Source organism: Nestor notabilis, unplaced genomic scaffold (genome assembly GCF_000696875.1).
Source record: "Nestor notabilis isolate BGI_N333 unplaced genomic scaffold, ASM69687v1 scaffold1444, whole genome shotgun sequence".
NCBI classification, from domain to species: Eukaryota; Metazoa; Chordata; class Aves; order Psittaciformes; family Psittacidae; genus Nestor; species Nestor notabilis.
In genome coordinates, this window is record NW_009924980.1 from 17377 (window position 1) to 40215 (window position 22839).

Genomic DNA, 22839 nt, shown 5'->3' on the forward strand with positions numbered 1-22839 from the left:
ACAACCTCAGCATCTCCAACACTGCTACCACCAGATTTTAAAGCTTCAGAGCACCTGCATTATAAAAGCTTCTATGCTGCAATTTAATTCAGCTGTAATTGCGTCCCTATAAATGGATTAGTGAGGTCCCTTTCTTAATTCCTAAAGGCTTTTTCACATGTGCATTTATTTACTAAAGATTACTTTCTTTAAGGTACACCTGAAATACCCATTACACTTGCAGTAATTTTCAGTATAAATTCAAACCCTCAATATCCCTTATCAAGATGCAAGCAAAACTCTTCAGGCTAAACATTAACTTCTACTTGTAGCTTCCTACATAAAATAAGTGCTTTGAATTCCCACCTCTTCCATAAAATTTCTTTTAGGGATCGTCGAATATTTTGCCGAATCTGAGAGTTGGGTTGTGACGGGATAGGGCTGGGTGATGCCTTTGCTTGACTACTTCCAGATGCAGCAGACATGGAAGACTGTGAAGGCTTTTTGAGTCCTCCACCCAAACTGGAAGATGTAGCTGGTTTTTTGGAAACTGATGAGCCATGAGAAAGAGATGAATGCTTTGAAGGAACACTGCCTGACGGAGAAACACTGCCTGATGAAAGCCAAGGCTTCTTGGGAATGACACCTTTGAAACTTCCAGCAGAAGGCTTAAGTGGTTGTTTAGTTAGTGATGTGTTAGAGAAGGATGAGGACTTCTTTGAAGGAAGACTTTTAGAAAGAGAAGTCGTCTGTTTCTCCATTATAGATGCAACAGCTTTCTTTGATGTCAGTGCAGCCTCTGCTCTATCTTCATTCCTTTTCTCTTCCCTGTGAGCTGTTAGAACAAAGAAGAGAATACAATATTAAAGGCTTAACTTGACAACTTCCTGTTCATGAAGACCAGGTACCAATCTATAAGGAAGTCTGTGAAATAACATCTCCAGAGCTTAATTATCGAGTAGGCAAAATCCAAGCTATTTACTTTCACTAGCACTTAAAAAGTAATTTCAAAAACCATGCAGAGGTTCATACATTTTTTTGTGAAGAAATTTGTCTTTGATCCTTCAGATGCTTTGTCTCAGAGGCCAACTGAAGAATTTAAGAGAGTTCGACTTTGGCTCTAAAGGTTGAAAACTTAATTTACAACCTATGCAAGAAAACTGAAAGGAAAATAAGGCACCACCTTCAAAGATTCTTGAGTGGGATTTCATGAGTAAGCTTCAAAACCACCCCAAACTTCCACAAATTTAAGACAAAGGCACAATACAATCCACATTTTAACAGAAAAGTCCTCATAGCACCTCACAGAACCATGTTATTACAGCGGTTGACCTGATTAGAGTCCATGAATCTGAAACTGCATTAACATTACCATAAGTTTAGTATTATTGAAGATTAAGAAACCCTTTCACCCATATTTCTTATTTTAATGAGCAAGAAAACAGAGGTTACTTAGAAAATCTGCACGTATAATCTACTTGGTCGCTAGTACCCATATCATACTGATGACATTGCCATAAGCCATTATTAGATCTTCCTATTCAGTTCCCAGCTCGATTCTAGATCTCTAGAGTAAGCAAACATTGATACTGCTGCTCAGGCTGTGGTCATCTAATTCCCACCATTCTCAAAGTACTCCATTCACAATATACTGATTTCCTATTAAATGTTAATAGAATAGTTGATACACGCTATACACTAAAAGATTTAGAAGGGTAAGTAAAGGCTCCGGTTTTCACACATGCTGAAGTTATACTTGCCCAGGACTTGATAAGGAAGCACTTCTTAAGTCTCATTTCATCTGTCCACCTTGTGGCACTGACAGGAACAAGTCAACAGAGCAAAAAAAGCCAAAACACACACACAGAGCAAACAAAACATCCTTTACAAGACATTAATGCTACAGTGGGAGAAAAGCAGCACATTTACCCTGACAGCTCAAGCGAGGAAGGGTTCTGAGGAAACAACCAAATGACAACTCCTGCAATACAACCGTTTAAATTGGAAAAGCCAAGTTTTCTCCCAAAAAAGCCTTTCTTCTCACAAATCCATAGATAACCACTGACCATTAAACAGGTTAATTTCTAATCTGATGGTTTTAGCTAGTGAGGGTTTGTCAATGAAACAGCCCAAAAGCCCTAGTTACAAAACACAGGACACTTCCTGGGAAAGGTCCAGGAATCAGCAACTTTACCAAGGACCAAATGGTTCTTCTTCACCTTCCAGATGTGCTGTAAGAGCAGCAGTAATTACTGGGATGGGTCTGCGTTGTCCAATGTCTGTTCAGATGGACTGGAAGGAGACAAAGCACTCCTGTGAAGTCTGGTTCATGCAACCCCACAAATCAGTGCAAGGTTCCAGTGGAAACACCCCTCAAACTGAGGAAGTCTTGGAACACTTAAGAATCATAACGGGATACTAATTTCAGGAGGAAATGGCCTTGCAACCTTCCCCTGTACTTAAAAGTTTGGTTGCCCCCCAAATATTGGCATCTGCTTCTAGCAGAATGACACTCATAACCCCAGCTTCTTTAAATGAGCTCTTGCTGCTGGTGGCTTCACCACAAACACCAAAACCTGTGGTGAAGATGAACTTTTGTATAGCTAATAACAGTGTGTGCTGAACTTCTGCTGGAACACAAGGAGAAGCAGCCAGAAGACCCATAACCACTACGTATTTATGCTGATTTTCTTTTCTAGTGGCATTTTACAAGTAGATGCCTTAAGAATTTCCGAGTGAGATTTACTACTTGAAGTGTAAAATGAAAACAGTTGCCATAACAGACTAAACCAAAGGATGTGAATATTTATAAAGAAGATCTATATAAACCTTCACATAAGATCTTCTACTTTAATGTAGATTAAAATTATTACTCTCACGCTATTCCCATAGATTTCCCTAGACCCTTCTCGTTCACATTAGAGGCTGAGCTAGAGAGAACTTCCATGTGATCCACATAGTCTCTCCTTGTGTTCCCACTCTCCCCTACCCCACCAACACCATCCTAGTTGTCAGGAGGGCTCTGGCAATCCCATGGAGAGGAAGGGGATTAGGAACTATTCCTATGACTAGAGAGAAGGCGAATATCCAGATGTGCAGTGAGAACGCTGCAGGGATTACTTGACTTCCATTCTCTTTTTCCTGGTTTACTGCATCTTCTGTGCAGCACTGCAGCTCTCCAGGCAGGCTGGACAGGAGCATGTTCCTGTGACTCATCAGGGAAAGGCAGGACAGCACAGCTTGTGTTTCAGAATGATGACAGCAAAATTCAGGCCTCTCTGTGCTTTAGTTCTTTTGGTTTACACGAGCTCAAAATGTGAAATTCTACATCTGTGTTTCCTCTTCTATAGGCAAGTTTTTAATGGTTACTTCAAATTCATTACCAAGAAGTACACTGATAAAACTAAAAATAGCACAACCTGGGTGTTTTGGGTCAATCACATGATGTATGTGTGAGAACTGTATCCACACCACAAACCTATGTCACAAACACCTATGTCACAGTAAGGAGTTGTACTTGTAAAATAAATCTAAAAGGCACTAGCACAAAGGTAGATCAAAGTTCCCAGGGCTGAAGGGCAGCAGAATCAGCAAGCGTCCAAGAAGAAAGATGCAGAATCATCCTTTATTCTGCAAACTGACACTGTGGCTGTTTAGAAGGGTTTCCAAACTAAGGCATGCAATTCTGTGCTGCTTTAGCCAACAGAAAATATGCAAACATTTGATAAGCTTCATGAAAGTTAAAGAGGTTCAAACTACAACACTCCTTTATACCAATTAAAACTGTGTGCTGAGCAGTACTTGATTAGAGGAATCGATGGTACAGATTTTGTGTGTACGAGTTGAGTCACGTGTAGGTCATTCAGTGCCTCACAACATCCACATGCTCAGGTTTGCAGGACACGTCACTATTTGAAGGACACTGTCAAACCATGGGCACGTTTAGACAAAGAACCAAGACCACTTAAACCCTACGTATGTAAGTAACCTGTGATGGCTGCAGACAAACCTAACCTAATAAACTTCTTACCCTAGTTTGACTATGAGAAACCAGAATTTTTCTCCTCTCAAGTTTAGGGTTTAGTGACAACATTAATGTGCTGCCACGTAATTCAGCAGAACCAACTCACTGTCTTGTTACACGGGTTGGGATCCAATGCACAGAAGCCCCCAGGTGAGCATGAAGAAGGAGAACTGCCTCTTCCACCGGCAGCTTGCTCGTTCGTTGACTTAGCGGGGACGTGAGCACACCCCAAAGCTCAGCCTTCCTTCTGATAGCTATGGAACCATGGAATTGTATGTTAGGAAGAGTTAACAAAACAGGGATTCTTTTCAGAGGGCAGTATGCCAATGTATGTGGAATTTAACTTCTGAACAGGTACCACAGCTCAGCAAATTGATGGGCTATAAAATGGAGCAGGTATTCTCTCTCAGACAATGGGTTTCAAATTGCTTGGCCTTGGAGTCCACAAACAACTTGAAGACGCAGTCAATGCCTCGCACACATACCAACCACTGTATTTTATACAATGATGCTTCCAGTCCTTTTCATCACTAGGTCCAGCATAATTACAGTCAATGCTCTTCAACAGACTGAAAATAAAAGGAAAGATGACTAATGTGCATCAGCCTAAGGCTGAACAAGGAGTTTCACCGCAGACAGATTAATGCCAGAGTGAGGCATTCAAGTGGCTCTTGCATTCTCCACTTTTGAACACACAAGTGCACCTCCTTGGCTTGATGTCAGAAACATCACTTAAAACATTAATTCCTGTTTTACCCATTTGGTCCTGTGAGCAGCAGGATAAAAGACCGAGAGGTTCTGATGGAGCTAATGAGTCAGCTCACTGAATCCTCTGGCAGGGAAAGAAAGTGCATTCCTTGCAAGGCTTAACAAACAGTGTTACGATGGTATGTTCACTACACACATAGCTATAACCTCGCCCACTAGATGTCAAGAGATACAGAACCCCTCCAAGGTAACTCCCCATGAAGATAAGCCAAATATCACAATACGTAGCTAAGAACGAAGGGGTAGATGACACAACTGTCACATTAACTGCTGTGTTATGGACGAGCCTGCTGAAAGCCTGATGGTTACATATTTCACTTCTGTACACCTCAACACTGATGTTTCAGCACTGTAACGTGGCTGTTGAGACCTGATTGAAGAATGATTTCCAGTGCAGCAATGCTGTGCGAAGGACCCACAGGATGCACTCACCATAATCCCTCACCTGCACCAGGAGGTCACTTCACACCCCCAGCACACAAATTACTCAAAGGAAACATTGCTCCTCCTCTGATCTCCTAAAAATATTTCTGTACAGCATTCTAACCTATTCTGGTTCTTCCCCCTTCCCTCCTCACCCAATCCTCCTTTGGAATAGCTTTGGAAAGCCACCTCAAAAATGCACCACCACCTCCTCTCGTTTCTATTTAAGTTACCTCAGTCGTGACATGCTGTTTTGCTGAAGATATTATCTACTGCTCCCAGTTATTAAATACTGAAGAAGAGTGCTATTACTTTTCTTTGTATAATGTTACTCAAATCACAGTTCTTTAAAGATCTTTCATTTCTTGCTTGAGTCAATGCTGTAAGTTTTAAACGAGGTGTAGAGAACTACAGGCAGTTACACCTGAGGAGCCTGTTCTGTAAAGAGTCTGTAAGGTTCAGGTTTTCTGCTTTTAAAATACCTTTTAACAGCAAAAGGCATCATAGCTACTACTGCACAACACTAAAAAGACACTTGTGAAAAACATCTTGCAGCCATGAAGGCTGGTTGTTTGTGACAGTACTCATTATGAGAAATCTCCCTATAGAACTAAAAATGAAGCGTGAAGCTGCTCATACCCCAGAATTATTGCCTTTGCTGCCTAACAATCCCCGAGTGGTTTGGGTTGAAGGGACCTTAAAGCTCCTCCAGCTCCGACCCCTGCCACAGGCAGGGACACCTTCCACTAGAGCAGGGTGCTCCAAGCCCCTGTGTCCCACCTGGCCGTGAACACTGCGAGGGATGGGGCACCCTGTGCCAGCGCCTCAGCACCCTCACAGGGAAGAGCTTCTGCCTCAGAGCTCATCTCAGCCTAAATACCGTCTTTAACATTCCCTGTGTGCTCCTCCCTGTACATTGATCAACTATTCCCCTCTCCAGGACAGAACTCCTCAAGGCAGCGTAGGCCGATGGCTGCGTCATCTTGTCCAGCTTGTGCGGAACTGGCCACAGCGGGAGCACAGGCCCAAAGGAGCGAGATGTCGCCCCACACATTGGGAGATGCTGCCTCGCACGCCGGTGAGCCTTCAGCACGGGGCTGCTGAAGCATGGGGAGGCTCTACAGCTGCTGTTCATGCCCCTCTGTCACTACGATAGAGAGGTTTAGGGGGAAAACGAAACAAAACCAAACAGAACACACCAAAAAACCCAAGCCCCCAAAATTAAAACAAAAACCAAAGCACGACTAAGTTTCAACCTCATGCACAGCACACAAGTTTGTGTGGCACTAGCAGTGAGAAAGCTGGTAGTTAACATTTTTCTGTTAAAAGAATAAAATTCTGTAGAATTCCACAATGTGAATCAAACCGAAGCAGCAGAGAACAGCTACTTGTGACTCGCCTCTTAAAGTGGATCATTTACTACTTAAAAGGAATTTTGTCTTAAAATTAGGAGGGAAATTCCCACTAATGCAGCTTTGCAGTCGTTAAAAAAGCAAGCCCCCTCACTAGCAGGTATTTTCCAACAGCCCCTATAAAGGCTGGGCCAGAGTTGAGCAATTCTGTGTTTCAAGAGCCAGTCTCTAAAGATAGGCACCAGCACTGGCATCTATGATAGCTCAAACATGCGACAGGAACGCAGGTGGGAAAGGACAGCCAGCAGCAATAACCTATTTAGGAATTCCCCAAAACCCAGCCAGCAGTTTGAGTGTCTCTCAAGAACAGGCCTGTGCAGTGGCATTGTGGAGTCCCACACGGTCCTGCACCCCTTGGTGCTCAGATGCAGGTACCTGCCCCATCCATCTCCCCGTGCCGTTGCTCCAGTGTGCCACTGCTGTCCAGTTGGAATGGCAGGAGAAGGCAGCCTGTGTTGGCACGTATCAGAGTGAAGGACAGGCTCTTGGCTCAGGGAAGATGAAGTATCTTGTCCCTATTTGCCAGTATCCGAGAATCGCATTTTTCCCTTTGTGAAACTGTTAAAACGAGCAGGATTTCTCCAACTAAAACCAGTGGTGTTCCCACAGCCTATGTCCTACATGGATCGCCTGATGCATTTGTGGTATGATCTCCTTCTGCACCACTCGTGATAGAAATAATCATAACAGAGCAGAATTTACCCCAAGCCCTCCGCCCCAATGCAGTGGCTGATACCGAACTTCAGTCCACGAGTTCTTCTGAAGTGATGCATTATCCAAGTTAAAAAACTGAACAGAACACATGGGTGAGCTGGTGCTTTACAGGTCAGTTATAAAGCACTCTACAACGAGAAGTTACTTACCAGTTAGGAGACCAGTTTCTCAAGAGCAGCCTTTCACAGTCACCCATGGGATGCATGCCTGACATCTCAGCCTCACTGTCGGAGAGTCAGTCCTGATCCTGTCGGGTGCCACTGAAGCACCCTCTTGTGGCACTGAGCGCTCAGTGCCCAGGGCTGTGGAGGTGAGGTGTAGTTTGTAACCGCTTCGCTTCCACGGCCGTTCAACTGCTGCTCTCTTGAAACTCCGCCAGATTTTTTTGCCATATCCCTCAAAGACACCTTAGCGTTAGTCCTAAATAATTCAGAAGTGTCGCGCTATTCTGGTGTTAGTTTCCACTGTTATCTGCCTACAGAACCACGTGTCTGCTGCTCTCAAGGCCAAACCAGACTTTATTACCTGGTGTTTCAGGTGTGCCTCCTGCCCTGCTGCTTTTCTTCTAAAGCCTCTCTCAGTTCTAATCTGCACCACAATGAGAAGGTGGTAATTAAGCTGCCTGTGTGCCCAGCCTTCACATTCAGGCACACAAGAAATTAAGCCTGTCTTTAAAGTTAATTCGTTTAGGAAACTCCAAGACAAGGACCTTTTCACAGTGGTGATCTGTCTGCATTCAAGCCAAGCTGTAGCTATGCTCATGCAAATCTGCAGCTTAGAAATGTAAAGCTGTTTGGTTTGATCCACGTGAAATGATACTGATTTATCTGATCTGCATCTTCACAACTACACCACTCCCGAGTGAGACAGGGGCACTATCTGCTGAAAAAAAATAGGGCTCCTTATTTTCCAGACTGTTCATGGATGGTATCATGACTCCTTTGCAGGGATAGGCCATCTTCACGTTCCAATTCAGTACAGCTCAGACAGAGCGAATCATCAGCACCAAGATCAGCTGCAAAACTTGACTCCAAAGTGCAAGTGATCGCCTTAAAAAAACCCTTTTGTTTGGGGCTAGCAGAGAAAGTTTTTCACTGGCTGTACAGTCAAGTGAGCAAGTACAAGGAACTAAATATTAGTAAAAGAAAGCAAAACAGCAATAGAGGGTGGTGAGGTTCTTTTAATCAAACTTTCATCACTTTCAGTGTTGATGACAAGAGATAAACCACCCTAATATTCATAGTGCAGCGATATGTTGTACCAGATTTCTGACCCCCAGCCCTTCCCCTCAGCAGTGGTTCCTTAACACTGAAGCCAAGAACCCATTAAGGCAAGAGGGCTGGCTTTCTGTTGTCCAAGGCCCTGGGGGTGCTAGAGGTAAGAACAGGCCACATGCCAGCAGCAGGGACCAGCCTTCCTAACTTAAGAGACACTGCAGAGATCTTCATGCGGCTGCCAGCCACAGGACAGATGTGACATACCTTGTAGAGCAGAGAAGGGGAGCTCCAGGAGTTCACAGGCAGGAGATGACAATCATTCCCCAAGGATCCCACTGCTCCTTTTAACTGGCTGGCTCCCGGGGGGATGCTGGCAGGCCAGTGGTGGCTGCTGGAGCCTGATCCTGTGCCAGCCCCCGTGCCAGCACTGCCCCTGCTGCTCTCATGATGCAAAAGTTGAGCACTGGAGCTCTGGTACACCAGCCACTCCAGTGCTACGGTCTTCCCAAAGCCAGAAGATCTCCAGCATGGACTCCTTGGAAGTTCTGGCAGACTCATCTTAGGTGTATCGTTATTTGGTCTGTCAGCAGCCTTCCAAAAAATCCTCTAGTTACAAAGCGTTAAGGCTAGACTTGCATACACAGCAACCATGTGTCCCAGAAAATGGCCAGGAACATCAAGTAAGTTACTCTTTTTCTTCCCCTGGTACTACTCAATACTTACTGTCTCTTAGTATGGGTCTATGTGGCAGAATCTAGCATTGAGCAAAGACTCATTAGCTTTCAAGGAGTTAATTCAGATGCCAGTAGTCGAGGTGTAACAGCATGGCTTGGTACTGCCTAGTTTTTCCTACAGGGAAGCACTCACACCAAAACAATAGCACTGAGTTTAAGCACAATCAGTCCTTGCAGACAAACATACTCATGACTTCAGAACAGCTCCTCAGTTTAAGTAACATACTTTTTTAATGGTTAAGCTAAACCAACAGCAGTATATGCACATACACTGCACTCCACTGAAGATTTACAACTTAAGCTGGTACAATCTTGCCTGAAGAGGAGCATTAAATCAGCACCAGCCTGTGTGCAGACAAGGTATTTATTGCTTCCTGCATCTATTTTCCCTCCTAAGTCCTGTCTTGAGTGTACTACATTTCCCACCTGCCCTCTTTATAGTGATCTGGTTTTTTCTTTCCCATCTTCGTATTATTATTATGGAAAGAAAAAAATACCTATGTTATGTATGCTATAATCCTAGCACTTTGGTATGTACATCACTTTTTCTGATGATGGGCTCCCAGTATCATCATTCCCTTTACAAGGTCTCCACATTTTGTTAGAGGTGTGTAGGAACAAAGCAGTCCAAGTGCCCTTTGTATCTGGGATCAAGCAAACACTATTCACTTTATGAATAGCTTTTGGGTGCAGAAAAGTTTAGCTGCAGAAGAAATGAGGACGACTGAAAGGGGATAATAAAAGGAAATTTGGATCACCAGAGGCAGGGCTCCCACTTCCAGAAGGTGGCAGCGTTGCCCCTCTCTAATTCCCTGCTGTGAAGCAAGAGAGGTACCACAAACATTGTGCAGGGTAGTACTAAGTATGATGTTATAATAGAGAACTCAAACTATTTATCTGCCTACAGTTAAGTAAACAGAAGGTTTTCATGTGACAAAGAACTGCTTTTTACTCAGGAAGCTGTACTACAAACCCAACACATTTACTGTTTATTTTTTACCTAGAAACTCTCTTTACTCTCCTGCGCACTTACTGTTATCAATAAATGCAGTTATTTAAGTAGCTTTAGCACTTCAGTAAACTATTAGTTTGTGTATTTCTTCTACCTCTTGTAAGTCAGCTGAACTTCAAAGATTCAAAGCACTGATCATTACTTATCATACTTATCTGGGTAGTATAAAAATGGGGATATTGCAAATGTCTATCTTTCTCCCCTCCTGTTTCCTCTTTTAAAACTGCTGACACATCTGCTGCTGGCTTCTGTTTGACAGATAACAAAAAATACAGAACCAAGTCTCTTCCAAGTGTTTCTCTATCAGACACAAAGCCTGAGCTCAGGTGCTTCAGAGGCTGATACTGCTGACAAACATTTGCATCAGCAAACTTCATGTCTGAAGTGTTCCTCTACCCCCCTTTTTACAGGGCAGCAGTGACTACAATGGACAAATCCTGTTAAAAATGTAATATGTGATATTAAATAGTGTAAAATAAGTATAAAGTTCTCAGCAGCCAAACAGGAAGTGGACACAAACTGCTTCTGCACTTCCTTCTGGAAAAAACAGGTTTGTATCATGTTGTTTAAAGTCTGTCCTCCTCCAGTATAATTAAAAATCAGGCTTCCTATTCTCACACAACGTATGTTAGTCTGCTAACAAAACTGAAACATTCAGAAATCATTTTGGATGGTGCTTCCCCACAAACACCTAGATAATCTTACTAGATCAACTAAGGTCTGCTTTGCCTTGTTATGAATTTTACATCTCCTTTGATATGACCTGAATACGGTAACACTAGCTCACATCACAAATTCAGGATTTCTATCACAACTTGAATCCTAAATCTCAACAACCCACATACATATGTATCAATTTGGAAGCTTTCTGGATTTGGAAAAGGATGACTTTTGAAATTCAATATAAAAGTCGAGCACTGCATATTAAATTAATACCCATTTTCCTAATGAACTTAAAAGCGACACTTCTGAAAGGGAATGTAACACCTGATTTCCTCTTCTAAGTGTAGTTCAAATACTGCCTGCAACTTTAAAAGTACTTGTACTTAACATTCACTATTACCTGTACTTAATATTCACTAAGTGCAAGGTATTTTCCACTGCAGTTATTAAACAAATAGGATTATTTTCACTGTGAACATCAAGTGTCATTGACCAGCCTCCAGATTACGGTGTACAAAGTCACTTCCAGGTTCAGCCCTAACTCATTCCCCAGAACAGGGTGAGGAAGGGGGCTTAGTGGCAGGGTTCAGATGCAAGTATACCATGTGCCGCTATCTATCACCCAGTACATCTGTAATAATGGCTTGTTTTCTTCTTGCTACTACTCAATAAAACTACTGTCATATGTAACAACAACAAAATCTTGTATCTTTCAAGTACAGAGTAAATGTATAAAGTAAATCCATGTCTGAAAGATGATGACCAGTGGAAAAAGCATTAGAGAGACTAGTTCTACTAATTATGTTAAGTTTCCTCCATTCCTAAGTCACAAATCAGGATCTGCAGGACATAGCTTGAAGCTACTGGGAGAACGTGGGAGGCATTTGCAATATTGTGTATGGAGGAATCCCACCCTTAGCCTCCTCTAGGTGCCCTTAAGTCCAAACATTAGACACCCAGATGCCTGAACCAGTCATCTCACACTTTCCATAAGCAATGTACAGAAATGCACGTTTCTAAACGGTGAGTCATTTTGTTCTAAGATTGGTGTCTAAAATAGATTATATGTTTTGTGAAGTGAGACGACTCTCACGAATTTCTGTAACACCATAACCTCTATGCTTTGAGCAGCATTTGGAGTCATTAAATAAATAAAATCTTGTAGAATACTCTCAAAGATGATGCAATGGCAGCTTCTCAGGAAGATAACAGCTCAAACCCATCCATCAAAAAGCAGGACAATTTTCTTCACAAAGACAGAAACAATTTACCTGGGAATTTAGTAATGGCACAGAGTCCCAGTATGAGTACAACTTACCTTGTAACAGCAAGCTGAAGTTCTTCCTTGCACTTGATACGAGAGCTCTTCATCACACAAACTAGGTTGTTTTCTAGTCATAACTAACGTCTAACATGGTTTTGAACCAGTTAAACGATCTAGCTACAGGAATCCAATTTTCTACTGGAATTGGTTAAATCTGTAAAGTCTCCAGTGTGGTGAAACTTAAGAGCAACCCCCTTTAAAAGCAACTGAACTCTCAGCCTCAAAACCTGTATATTCCTGTCTCCTAGAAAAAACAAACTACAGCAAGAAGGACATTTTAAGTGATATGGTTATATGGACACTTGCAATTACAGTGAGATAGAAAGTGTCATAAGAATTTGAAGTGTCAAATCAGCCCCTTATAGTTACATTTTCATTTTTCTCACCTAATTTTAGTTATGTTTTAAATATTACTGTTTCTGCTGAAAAAGCTACAGTTCCTCTAGAATAAGCTTAAAAAAATGCAAGTTGATCAAAACACATATCTCGAGAGTTCACTATAAAAAAGGCACAGGGCCCAAGTAACAAAACACATAATGGAAGTATGCAGGGAAAAATTATAACCAATTAAATATCTGATGTGGGTAAACACAATTAAAACATACCTACTATGTGCTATAAAAATAAACAGCAATTTAGGGTAGCTGGTGTTCCCTCAGTGTTCCATCTAGAAAATCTCATCTTCAAGGTAACTTATAAAACTTATTAGTTACTTTCCATACAATGTGTTTTTGAAAATAAAATGTAAATGGGCTAATTTATGGTTAAAGCTGTGAGAAGTGAATTTCTGAATTCATTAGTCTTCAAGTGAGTAAACATCAGACACTTGGTTATGTGTTTTGTAACTGTGAAATGTAAGATTTCAGCTGAAGTTCCACCACTGCATTACAAAACTACTTAGCAGGAGTCAATGAAAAAATGTCATTAGCAGAAAGACTTGTTGAGGCTACAAAGCAGTAGTTACTTACCTTTGTATGAGTTACAAGGATGCTATTCAAAACCTGCAAAAATATGCAAGGCGGTATCTCTGCCTAATATCCACTTAAGATGTGTTCTTGTGTGTGTGGATAATGTGTGAAGTATGAACATATAAATAGAAAGGGAAAAAGAAAAGGAGAAAAAAATAGTACTGCCTCCCCCCAAAACTAAAAGTAAAGAATGGTCCTTAAATCATTCCATGTAAGGAAGAAAAGCAGCAGGAAGAACTTGGAAATACTTGACAGTTAAAAGCTGTTTGCAGAAGTGTAAAGTATCGTTGGATACCACGGTGAAGATTTCATTCTTGGCACCAGCACTGAAAATGCAAGACCTGAGGTGCCCAAATAATCACAAAAATACAATTCAAATTAGTACAGTCAACTGCTGATTCACAGTGCATGCTGTGCAGCCCTTCTGTAAAACACAGCACAGATGTATCAATACTTACCTCTTCTACATTAGAAACAGTTATTATCTTTATGGGAAAAAATTAAAGCTTAATCAACGTAGTTTTCCTCCAGGAATCAGCTGGGTAGATTGATAGGCTCTTAATCACACAACTGGTATATGATACAAATGAAACCTCTAAAAGTGTTTCCCACTCGTGTGTATCTCTGGGAGCAGAATCTTTGAAGGTGCAGAAAAGTAGTTTGGTGCCATATATTAATTAAAAAAAAAACAAACCAAAACCAACCCCAAATCCTAAACTTCCTAGTCTTGCAGAGCCAAGAATGGATGGGTATTCAAAGAAAATGTAAATGATTACTCAGGAATATCCCTATGCGATACATACATTTGAACAACAGTGAAGATGAAATGGCAGCAGTCCTTTCAGGCTTTACAGCATTGTAATTATGATCGCTTGCCCAGGACGGTGTGCTGTTTTCTACTGCTGGCTCTTTAGCAACAGGTTGAGTGTTTGCCTCAGTCTTGGTGGTTGTCAAAACAGTCTTCTTCGTATTCACCTCTCTCTTCTCAGGAAATGGTCTCTTTTGGTTTGAAAGAGGTTTAATACCTGCCTGTATGATTAAAGGGGCTTAGTTAGTAATAATCATCAGGTATATTTTACAAGCAAGCAGAGATGCAGTTACGTACATGTACATAAATGTCTTCTATAGTAAACTTCAGTAAATACACTTGAAACATACACAGTAACTTCAGGAAAAGGCAATAGTAAAGACACCGCCTCAAAAGAACAGTGTGGTAGGGGTGAGGTGGTGGTGTTGGTTTGCAGAAATAACTGCCCATTTTACAGTATTTTCAAAAGGGAAAAGGGAAGGCTTTAATACTTTTCCTTCCCAAAGCACACATACAATGCATCCACGTTAGTTCACAACTGACAGTCATTCTGAATTAAGCAAAATTCTTTAAAAGAACCCCAAACCTGTGCTGCCATCTAGAAGGCCCTTGCAAGAAACACAGATCATGAACACAAGCTTACCTGCAGCTGAGATTTTGGCATGCCAGGTTTGTCGGGTTTCGGTTTGATCTTCTCTTTAGGTTTTGGTTTTGCATCTTTGCCAGAACTTAAGAACTTCATGGTGGCAGCAGCGTGTTTGAGAATGCAGTCATTGCTGCAATACACAGAGTCAGGCTGAGCCAAATTAAAACAGCCAGGACCAATGCACTTGGATGCACCAGGAGCGTCAATTACCTAGGGATTGAAATGGAGTTCAAACTTCAAAGAGGAAGTGACAGAAACGTACCTCTGTAACATGAAGAAATGCTTACACAGCATATGTGCAGACCACAGCTGTGACTGTGACTTGCACAACTGCCAGTGTGAAAACAACTTTCATTCATGATGTAACAGAAACAACACGTACAAACGTAAGGATTTCCCTCCCGTAACACAGTTTGCAGAATGTGTTTTCAAGTGGTTGGTGTGCCATCAGTGAACCAAGGGAGGCTCATTTCCTACGTCTTCAGGTGCCATAAGCACACATACTCTTTTTTCTGATCCTCTGTATCATGTAAGAAATCTCCTTAATAATGCAGAGCTGCTTTCTCAAGAGCAAGGTTTCTAAAACACATTTTACTTGCATAACGCCATCAGCCACTGCCCTCAACCATGCACACATGCAAAAGGAAGGACTCAGCTATTCAGGTGTACAAATAATTCTTGCTCTGGAGGTTTTAAATTTACCAGTTCTAATTTTAGAAGTCCCCAACTTACGTAAATACAACCACTCTCTCAATTTACCATAACCTAAGCTTCTTAAACATTGAGACGTTTGCATATGCAATCTGTATTCCCCTCCACTTCACAATTACTCTCCATTTATACTGAAGTGTTACATACTAAGCACTTCCTCTTCAAATATTAAGATGTAGAAAATAGCACATTCCTTGAAAAAAGGAGTACATTAGGTCGAAGTATAGAAACATTTGAAAGCTCTTTAGGCTCCACTATATTACCTCCAGGTATTATGTCTTCAGTCTCACTCTTTTAGGTTACTCCTAAAGATGATATACAACTGACCTAACACTCAGCACTGCTCTAGTTCTACACAGCCTCTCCCCATCAATAAACTGCAACTTGTAATTACCAAAAAGAAGTTTTACAGGAATATTTCCAGTAAATAGATATATATAAATTTGCATAGCATGGCTTACTTTTACCCCGTCAAAAGTCAGTAAGACAGCATTATCTACTGCAGTCTGATAACACCTGAATTTAGGAATTTTCCCCTAAAAACTAAGCTTATGCTTTAGAGTATTTTTCCATCACATACACACTGAACTGTGAAGTACAAGAAAGAAGTATCAACTCATGTTACCTAAGAAGCACCTCAAACTTCAGGTTAACTGAGCTGTCATTTCTAATTCAGGGCATTTTCTCAGATGGTGACAAGATCTGCAGAGCTGATGTCTGTACTCATACAATTTCCAGTTTTAATCACAGCCCAGAACTCTGCAGCTATAGGTGCTCACGCACAGCACCAAAAAGGAGTTCTTCTCGAAGTGCTTACAACACTGGTGCAAGAGAATAATGAGACTGTTCAGTCACTGTTAACAGAGTGATTTCAGCACACCAACATATGAAATGAGCACTTTGCCAAGAATGGGCAGGGAATTCTGCAGAGGGAGAGCAACACTTGTTTATCCAAGCCATGGAGGGATTTTAACTGAGGTATGGGGGACAGCATGGGCTGAAAAATGAATAGATTTGACTGTTCAGTTCCCTCAAGACATGGCACCCACTGCCAAACACCAGTAGAGTACTTCCATTCCATTTCCAAATGCCAAAAGAATACCTAAAACATGAGCAGTTCTTCCAAAAGCAGCAGTAAGTTCATGATAACTATGTTTTTCTTTCAGTAGAGATGCTCAACACATTCAAGTAACTTGCTAGCATGCTAATATCAAAGAGTAATTGGTGATACTCAGAAGCTGAAGTTAATACTGCAGTGAAATGCAGTCCCAACACAGAGAACTGGACTTGCAAAAATGTTTTTGTGTGCAAAGAAGTCCAAATGTATTTAAAGACAATTTGGAGAAAAATATTGTTTTCTGCACACAGTAAAATAGCAAACACATACATTAAGCTCAAACTTCTGATCTATACATTATGCTCACTACACTAATACTGATAGCTCTGCTACTTAAATTGACTAAGTGTTCCAAAAATATTTTGTAGAAAATGTAGTAGAACACAAAGATTCCTCCAGAGAGATGCTTATACTCAAACTTGTAATACTTATTCTAGAGATGATTTCAGTGTTTCAAAAACAGGTGTGAAAGAATCAATTCATACAGAAAAAATACATAGATAGCTATAGCATTCTAACAGCAACTAGATTAAACATGCTCTTAAAAGCACTGTAAGAAGAAAGGAAAATGTTCAAGACTTTGGCATTACTACAGTAGTTCAGGCACTACTAAGACGACCACGTCTGCATACATCGAGGTAAGGAAGCTCAGTGAAGTATTCTTTGCCTGGATTTTGAATTGGGCACAGAACTTGCTATTACAAGATTCTGTATTTGCAATAATTCAAAATACAAAGTTTCATGTTAAAAAAGCTGCAAAGAAGAATTTTCTATGTACTAGTAACTTAAAGAAGCAGCATCGAGACAAAAATCAGAACTTCAGAGACTAATTGGATGTACAGGAAAAGTACAGCTGGAATTAAATCCAATAGACACTTCTCAGTGTTAAGTAAAAAGTTTTACTGTCATTGAAAATGTCCCAAATTGATTATTTTAAAGCTAGTATAAACCAGTCCAGAATTCTTGCATTTTTGTTAAAACGTCACCTTATTATTTGACTTCCAAAACAGTATTTAGGAAGGGTAGAAAAGCAAAAGCATTTCCTTACACCTACATTAAACTTTTCAATCTCCCACTTTAAACTAAGACTTTCCTCCTTCTAGTTCCTGTACTGACAGAACTACAGTTAACCAGCAATACTTAGTAAGTTGTTCACCTTCATATTTAGCTTTAAAACAAACAAGCCAGATTTACAGCCAAACAAGTAAGCCATTGTCTCAATGTACTCAGTGAGGCATGGAAAGTAAGAAACTACTAATATACTTACAGGCTGAAAGATCTTTAGTTTTTTCTTCCCGCTTGGATTTGCGGCTTTTTCAATCCTACCCTTGATTCCTTGGTCCTCAACAGATTTTTGTTCAATTGTTCCTATGCTTGTGAATTCTGTGCCATCCACATTTACTTGCCCAGCATTAGCTTCCTGCTGGTCCATTTCTGAAACAGGCTCATCCTGTCCCTGTAGAATGGTGCAGTTTGGACAGATATAGTCCTCACCATTCCTTTCCAACAACCGCCCTCGAGCCTCAGAAATACCCACGCAGTCACCATGAAACCATTCCTCACATCTATCACAACAAATCATAAACCTGGAAATAAACCAAACAAGGAACAGTAAAACATCATGAAAAGACAATTAAAGCTCAACAGGTATTTCAAGCAGTAGATCTTAAGTACCCCCTAAAGTACCAGTTTACTGCTCTGCCTCACTGTTCGCTTCCATATTCATTTATCCCCTCTTTAAAATATTTCTATGAACCGCCCCCCCAAACTTCAAACAAACCCAACAGCTCATTTCCTTACACTCAAAAAGTGAGCATTAGCATTTGGTTTTAATTCCAACTACTCGCTCTGTCTTCTTAGTTGAAACCTTTGCCTACCTGTTGTTGTGAGGCTGACGACAAATACAGTACAGTGCATTTGGGTCATAAATCTCAGACTCAGGTTTGCTTTTGGGCAGTTCCTCGGGTTCTTCATCTGTGTTCCCTTTTGCAGCAAGAGCAGGCTTTGCCTCCTTCTGAACCTCAAGATCTTCAGTGTCTTCTTCAGACACAACCACCTGACTTGCAATCTCAGTGCTGTCTACAGTCTCAGGTTCTTCTTTGACAGGCAACTCAGGCTCAACTTCTTTTTCAGGCTGGACATCACCAGTTTCTGTAGGATTTTGTTCTGAATTTCTTTTCCCAAAGCGCTTCTGTATATCCTTTATTGTCAGCTGCACAGGTTTCTGTTCAACGCGTTTCTTTCTTAGTCGATTCTGCAGTTCCTTTAGTGTTAACCCATCACTATCACTATCAGAAGTATCATCTTCTTCTTCTTCCTCATCCTCCTCCTCTTCTTCTTCTTCTTTTGTATGTGTCATTTTCGATTCTTTCTGATCCTTACTGCTCCTAAGGCCAATCCTCCGAGTTAAAGGTTTTGTATCTGGAGTGCTCTCAACACTATCTTCTGAAGCAGTTTCAGCATCTGTAGCTGGACAGGATGCTGCTTCACTTGAATCCTCCAGAGTTGTAGGAATACTCCTCCTTCCTCGGCGTCGTACTGTGGTAAGAAATTCTTCCACTCTTTCTGTTCTCTTTGGTTGCCGTCCACTTCTCCTGAGGTTTAAGCCTTGCTGCTGTTGGGGCTGTTGCTCACTGGAGTCCACATCAGTATCTCCTACACCTTCTCGCTTAGCAATTGTGGTCCTTCGAAACCCCCAGGTTTTCCTGAACTCTTTACTTGTAGGCTTGATAGATTTTTGTTCCTCCTCATTGCTTTGCTCACCTTTCTCATCCGCAACTGATGCTAAACACAAGGGAATAGGTATTAAACTGGTGGTGAAGAAAGATGTTATTTCTTAAGGAGTTTTTTTCAACAGTGTATTTTCTTTATGATAATGTATCTTTTTACCTCACTCTATGTCCCCGAAAACAGACAAAATGCTTTACAGCCTATGTAATACAACAGCAGCAATTAAGTACCTCATTGAACACTGTGCCAACATAATCCAGCTGTTACAAACACTTCTGCTACTCAAAAATATATGTATATTCATATATATATATACACATATATATATATATACACACACAATAGACAAATAAGTATATCTTCTGCTCAATCTAAAAGGAAGAAATCTTACCAGGAGAACTGTTTTCCATGTTGTCAGTGTTAGATTCAGATTCTAATGACACTGGCTGTGAACTTACAGCTTGTTCCATAGTATGGTCACCACTGTCCTCACTCTGAAACACTGAAGAGAAACGTAAGGTTCAAAACTCAGATTCAAAAATATTCATAGCTTAAGTAATTATTACATATTCTGATGTAATCTACATTTTGCTATTGTAACAAATAGTTACCTTGAATAGTAATCTCTGAGTATCAACAAGAAGTTGACTGAATCCCTTCAAATTAATAAGTTAAATATACGGATCTGGATGACATACTGACATATTTTATTAAACAGTCTTAGGACTTGTGATATTTCTGGTATTTTCTGGTATTTCTCAAAGAAATCATTTTTATGAATCTATTCCCTTGGATTTGTCTGGGGAAAAGCCTCCAGCAGTGCCACTCCTTACGCGGACATAGGAAACACAGATGTTGTAGTGTGAAAGACCACAGAGTAGAACAAGGAGCCATCCAGACAGTACAGACACAGTTACTGCTTTAAAGCTGACCATGGTATTTAATATCAATAATATTTTCTGGTAAAAAGGACTGCTGAGTACCTACAACAGATAAGAAGCAAGGTAGAAACAGCCACCAGTTTAAAGAAACTGCTGTTTAGGTAACACAGGGTTAGCAAAAAAAAAATAAATGAGGTTTTGGATTTTAAACAAAATGCAAAACCAGAGAAATCCCCCAGTCTTCCTTGGCAAAATAAACTAGGCCTATATCTTGGCTAACAGTTTAGCTGCTATTTTTCAGTTGTTTCAGAAACACTGGTGGGTATTCAGGATAAGGCAACACACTTCCCTTCGTTATTTCTCTAGTAAGCTGTATTGGATAGAAAAAATTATATAGACAAGAACAAAACAGAAATACTCTCAAACACCTCTCTGGGAAGAAAAAATAAAAACCTGTGTAGAATGAAATCTGAGAAAGGCTGCTCCTTGCCATGGTTATTTACAAAAAGGTTTTCTGCTTGTATGATCTACAAGAATGACCAATGAGCTACAGGGGGGAAAGAAAGTAACTATGCTGACAAGCAGGATCGGTTTTTTTCTCCGAGGTCTTTCCCAGCTACCAGGAGACTCTCGTATTTGAGAGAAGCAAATGAGAGACAGAAATATAAGATCTGAGACTGTATTCCAAGTAATTCATGAACACGGACTGAAGTTTGTATTTATTACATCATGGTGCACTGCTTTAAATGAGTTGCATGCCATGTAAATTCTCTCCTAAATGAGCACAGAAACTATATTTTGCAGTCATTGCAATGACATCGCTCACGTGAAACTGTACTATGCAATAGTAAGTATACCTTGAACTGGGTAAATAGAAACAGCACTTTAAAAACAAGAAACATCCTCTAGCTCACCCCTTGAATGTTTTTGGAGTAGCTACATGAGTATTCCTGGCTCAAGAACTGCACAGGAAAGCCAAAAGGGAACATTAACAGCTGTACATATTACACCTGCGAGTTTTCAGAGGCATCCTTTAGTAAGCTTTTCCCAATCTTGCAGTGTGCACTGGTGATAAATGCCTCTTTATTGCACATACTGTATCAATGGCATTACTGTTCTGCCTTAGCCAACATGATCTCTCTGTAGTGTAACTCCTCTGCTTTCTAGCACTGCATTTAACAATGCTACAACAGAAATGTTACCTGGCAGCACTATAGAAACATCAACATCCAGGAAGATAGGTTAAAAAGAAATTAACACTTAAGTGGTAATTTAATAGTCATTTCAGTAAGATACTATAAATGTTGCTGTAAAAGCAGCAGGCTCCAGAACATCCACTTAATAGTAACTGATTACTTTTAGCATAACATCCAGAATAAAAAGTGAATTTTAACCTGTAGGACACAGGTCAAAAGCTGACACTGCTTCAACCCAGTATGAAATTCCCCTGTAAAAAAGTCACTAAGTATAGTGGGGTTTTTTTATAAACACTACTAAAGTTATATTCATATCAGAAAAAGGCTGCAACAGAAGTAAGGGAATAAGCCAAAACAGTTCAAGATTACATCTTTGTTTACCTTGGAAGACGAAGAAACGTTAAAAGCTACTAGAAGAGGTAATCCAAATCCTGAGATTTAAATTCCAGATAAAATGTAAAGAACTAAGAAGTCTCTTCAATGTCCTCTATATGCTTTACCTGACACAGCATTAGAGGTTTGAATGGTTTCTCCCTGCAGAGCTGAACGAAAAGGAGAGCCGGAGGAGGGCAGCAAAGGATCAGAGTCATTCAGCATTATCCTTCCAGCACATGCTGGATTTCCCAATTCTGAGGTGCCAGACGGAGTCTCTGAGCTGTCAGCAGGACCAAATCTTATGAATTCTCCTTTTCCTGCTGTCTCCTGGGGGTAAAAAAAAAGGAAATAAAATAAGGCACTGATGTATTTTTGAGCTTATATTACTATTTTTTACGTTAATTTGGAATTGTTTTGCCTCTATCAGTATTTTTTTCACCTTCTTAAGAGTTTTCTACTTTCCGAAAGACACTGAAACTGGAACAAAAAGTCCAAGTAAACCCATACCACCTCCACCAGCTGAGACCTCTGAAATAAACACCAAATATGACTCTCATCAATTCAATTAGATCCCTTTAGACTTCCAGAACAGCAACAAACTGTAATCAACAAGTCTATCCACTTACAGAGTAGAGTTTAAAAGCATTCTCAGAATGAAATTTAGTAAGGGCATAGTGTACAATGCAACTGCAGAATTGCTTTTAAACCCCACCAGCATGCCCAAGGCTACAGTAAGGAAGATTTACCAGTTTGTACTAAAGACATCTGCAGAAGACACCTGCAGCTTTGAGGATTTAAATCCAAGTGACTACTTGGTGATTTTGTAATAGAAGTACTAAAAATTTACAGTTGAGCTTCAGAATTAAGGAGAATACTCCTTATTACTGTCCTTTTCACTAGTAAGTTTTGCAACATAGAACATTTCAGAAGCTTTACTTCAAGGACAGCAGATGCTATCAATAACAATAAATCCTCCCAAAAAGCAATCCTTGGGAACCATTTCAAAATCACCAGGAATTCATTTAAAGCACCTGAACAAGAGAAAACGTATAGTCCAGGGGTCCCAATTGACGTGCAGAATGGCAACGGAACATCAACACTGACTGCTTGCTTCCAAGCAGGTGAGCTTGGATAATC

General features: G+C 40.6%; 1 protein-coding gene across 1 annotated transcript in view; it reads right to left on the reverse strand.

Moving 5' to 3' along the window:
* The window catches only part of DIDO1 (death inducer-obliterator 1), a 36648-nt gene extending 14654 nt beyond the window's left edge, over positions 1–21994 (reverse strand). The window contains exons 1-7 of the mRNA XM_010012822.1: positions 21828–21994; positions 19642–19752; positions 18398–19304; positions 17788–18106; positions 14690–14902; positions 14042–14267; positions 346–814 (exon numbers count right to left, since the gene is read on the reverse strand). Of these exons, the coding sequence (XP_010011124.1) occupies positions 346–814; positions 14042–14267; positions 14690–14902; positions 17788–18106; positions 18398–19304; positions 19642–19752; positions 21828–21924 (2342 nt within the window). The 5' untranslated portion in view covers positions 21925–21994. The remainder of the gene's footprint in view (positions 1–345; positions 815–14041; positions 14268–14689; positions 14903–17787; positions 18107–18397; positions 19305–19641; positions 19753–21827) is intronic.
* Between the last annotated feature and the right edge of the window lie 845 nt (positions 21995–22839).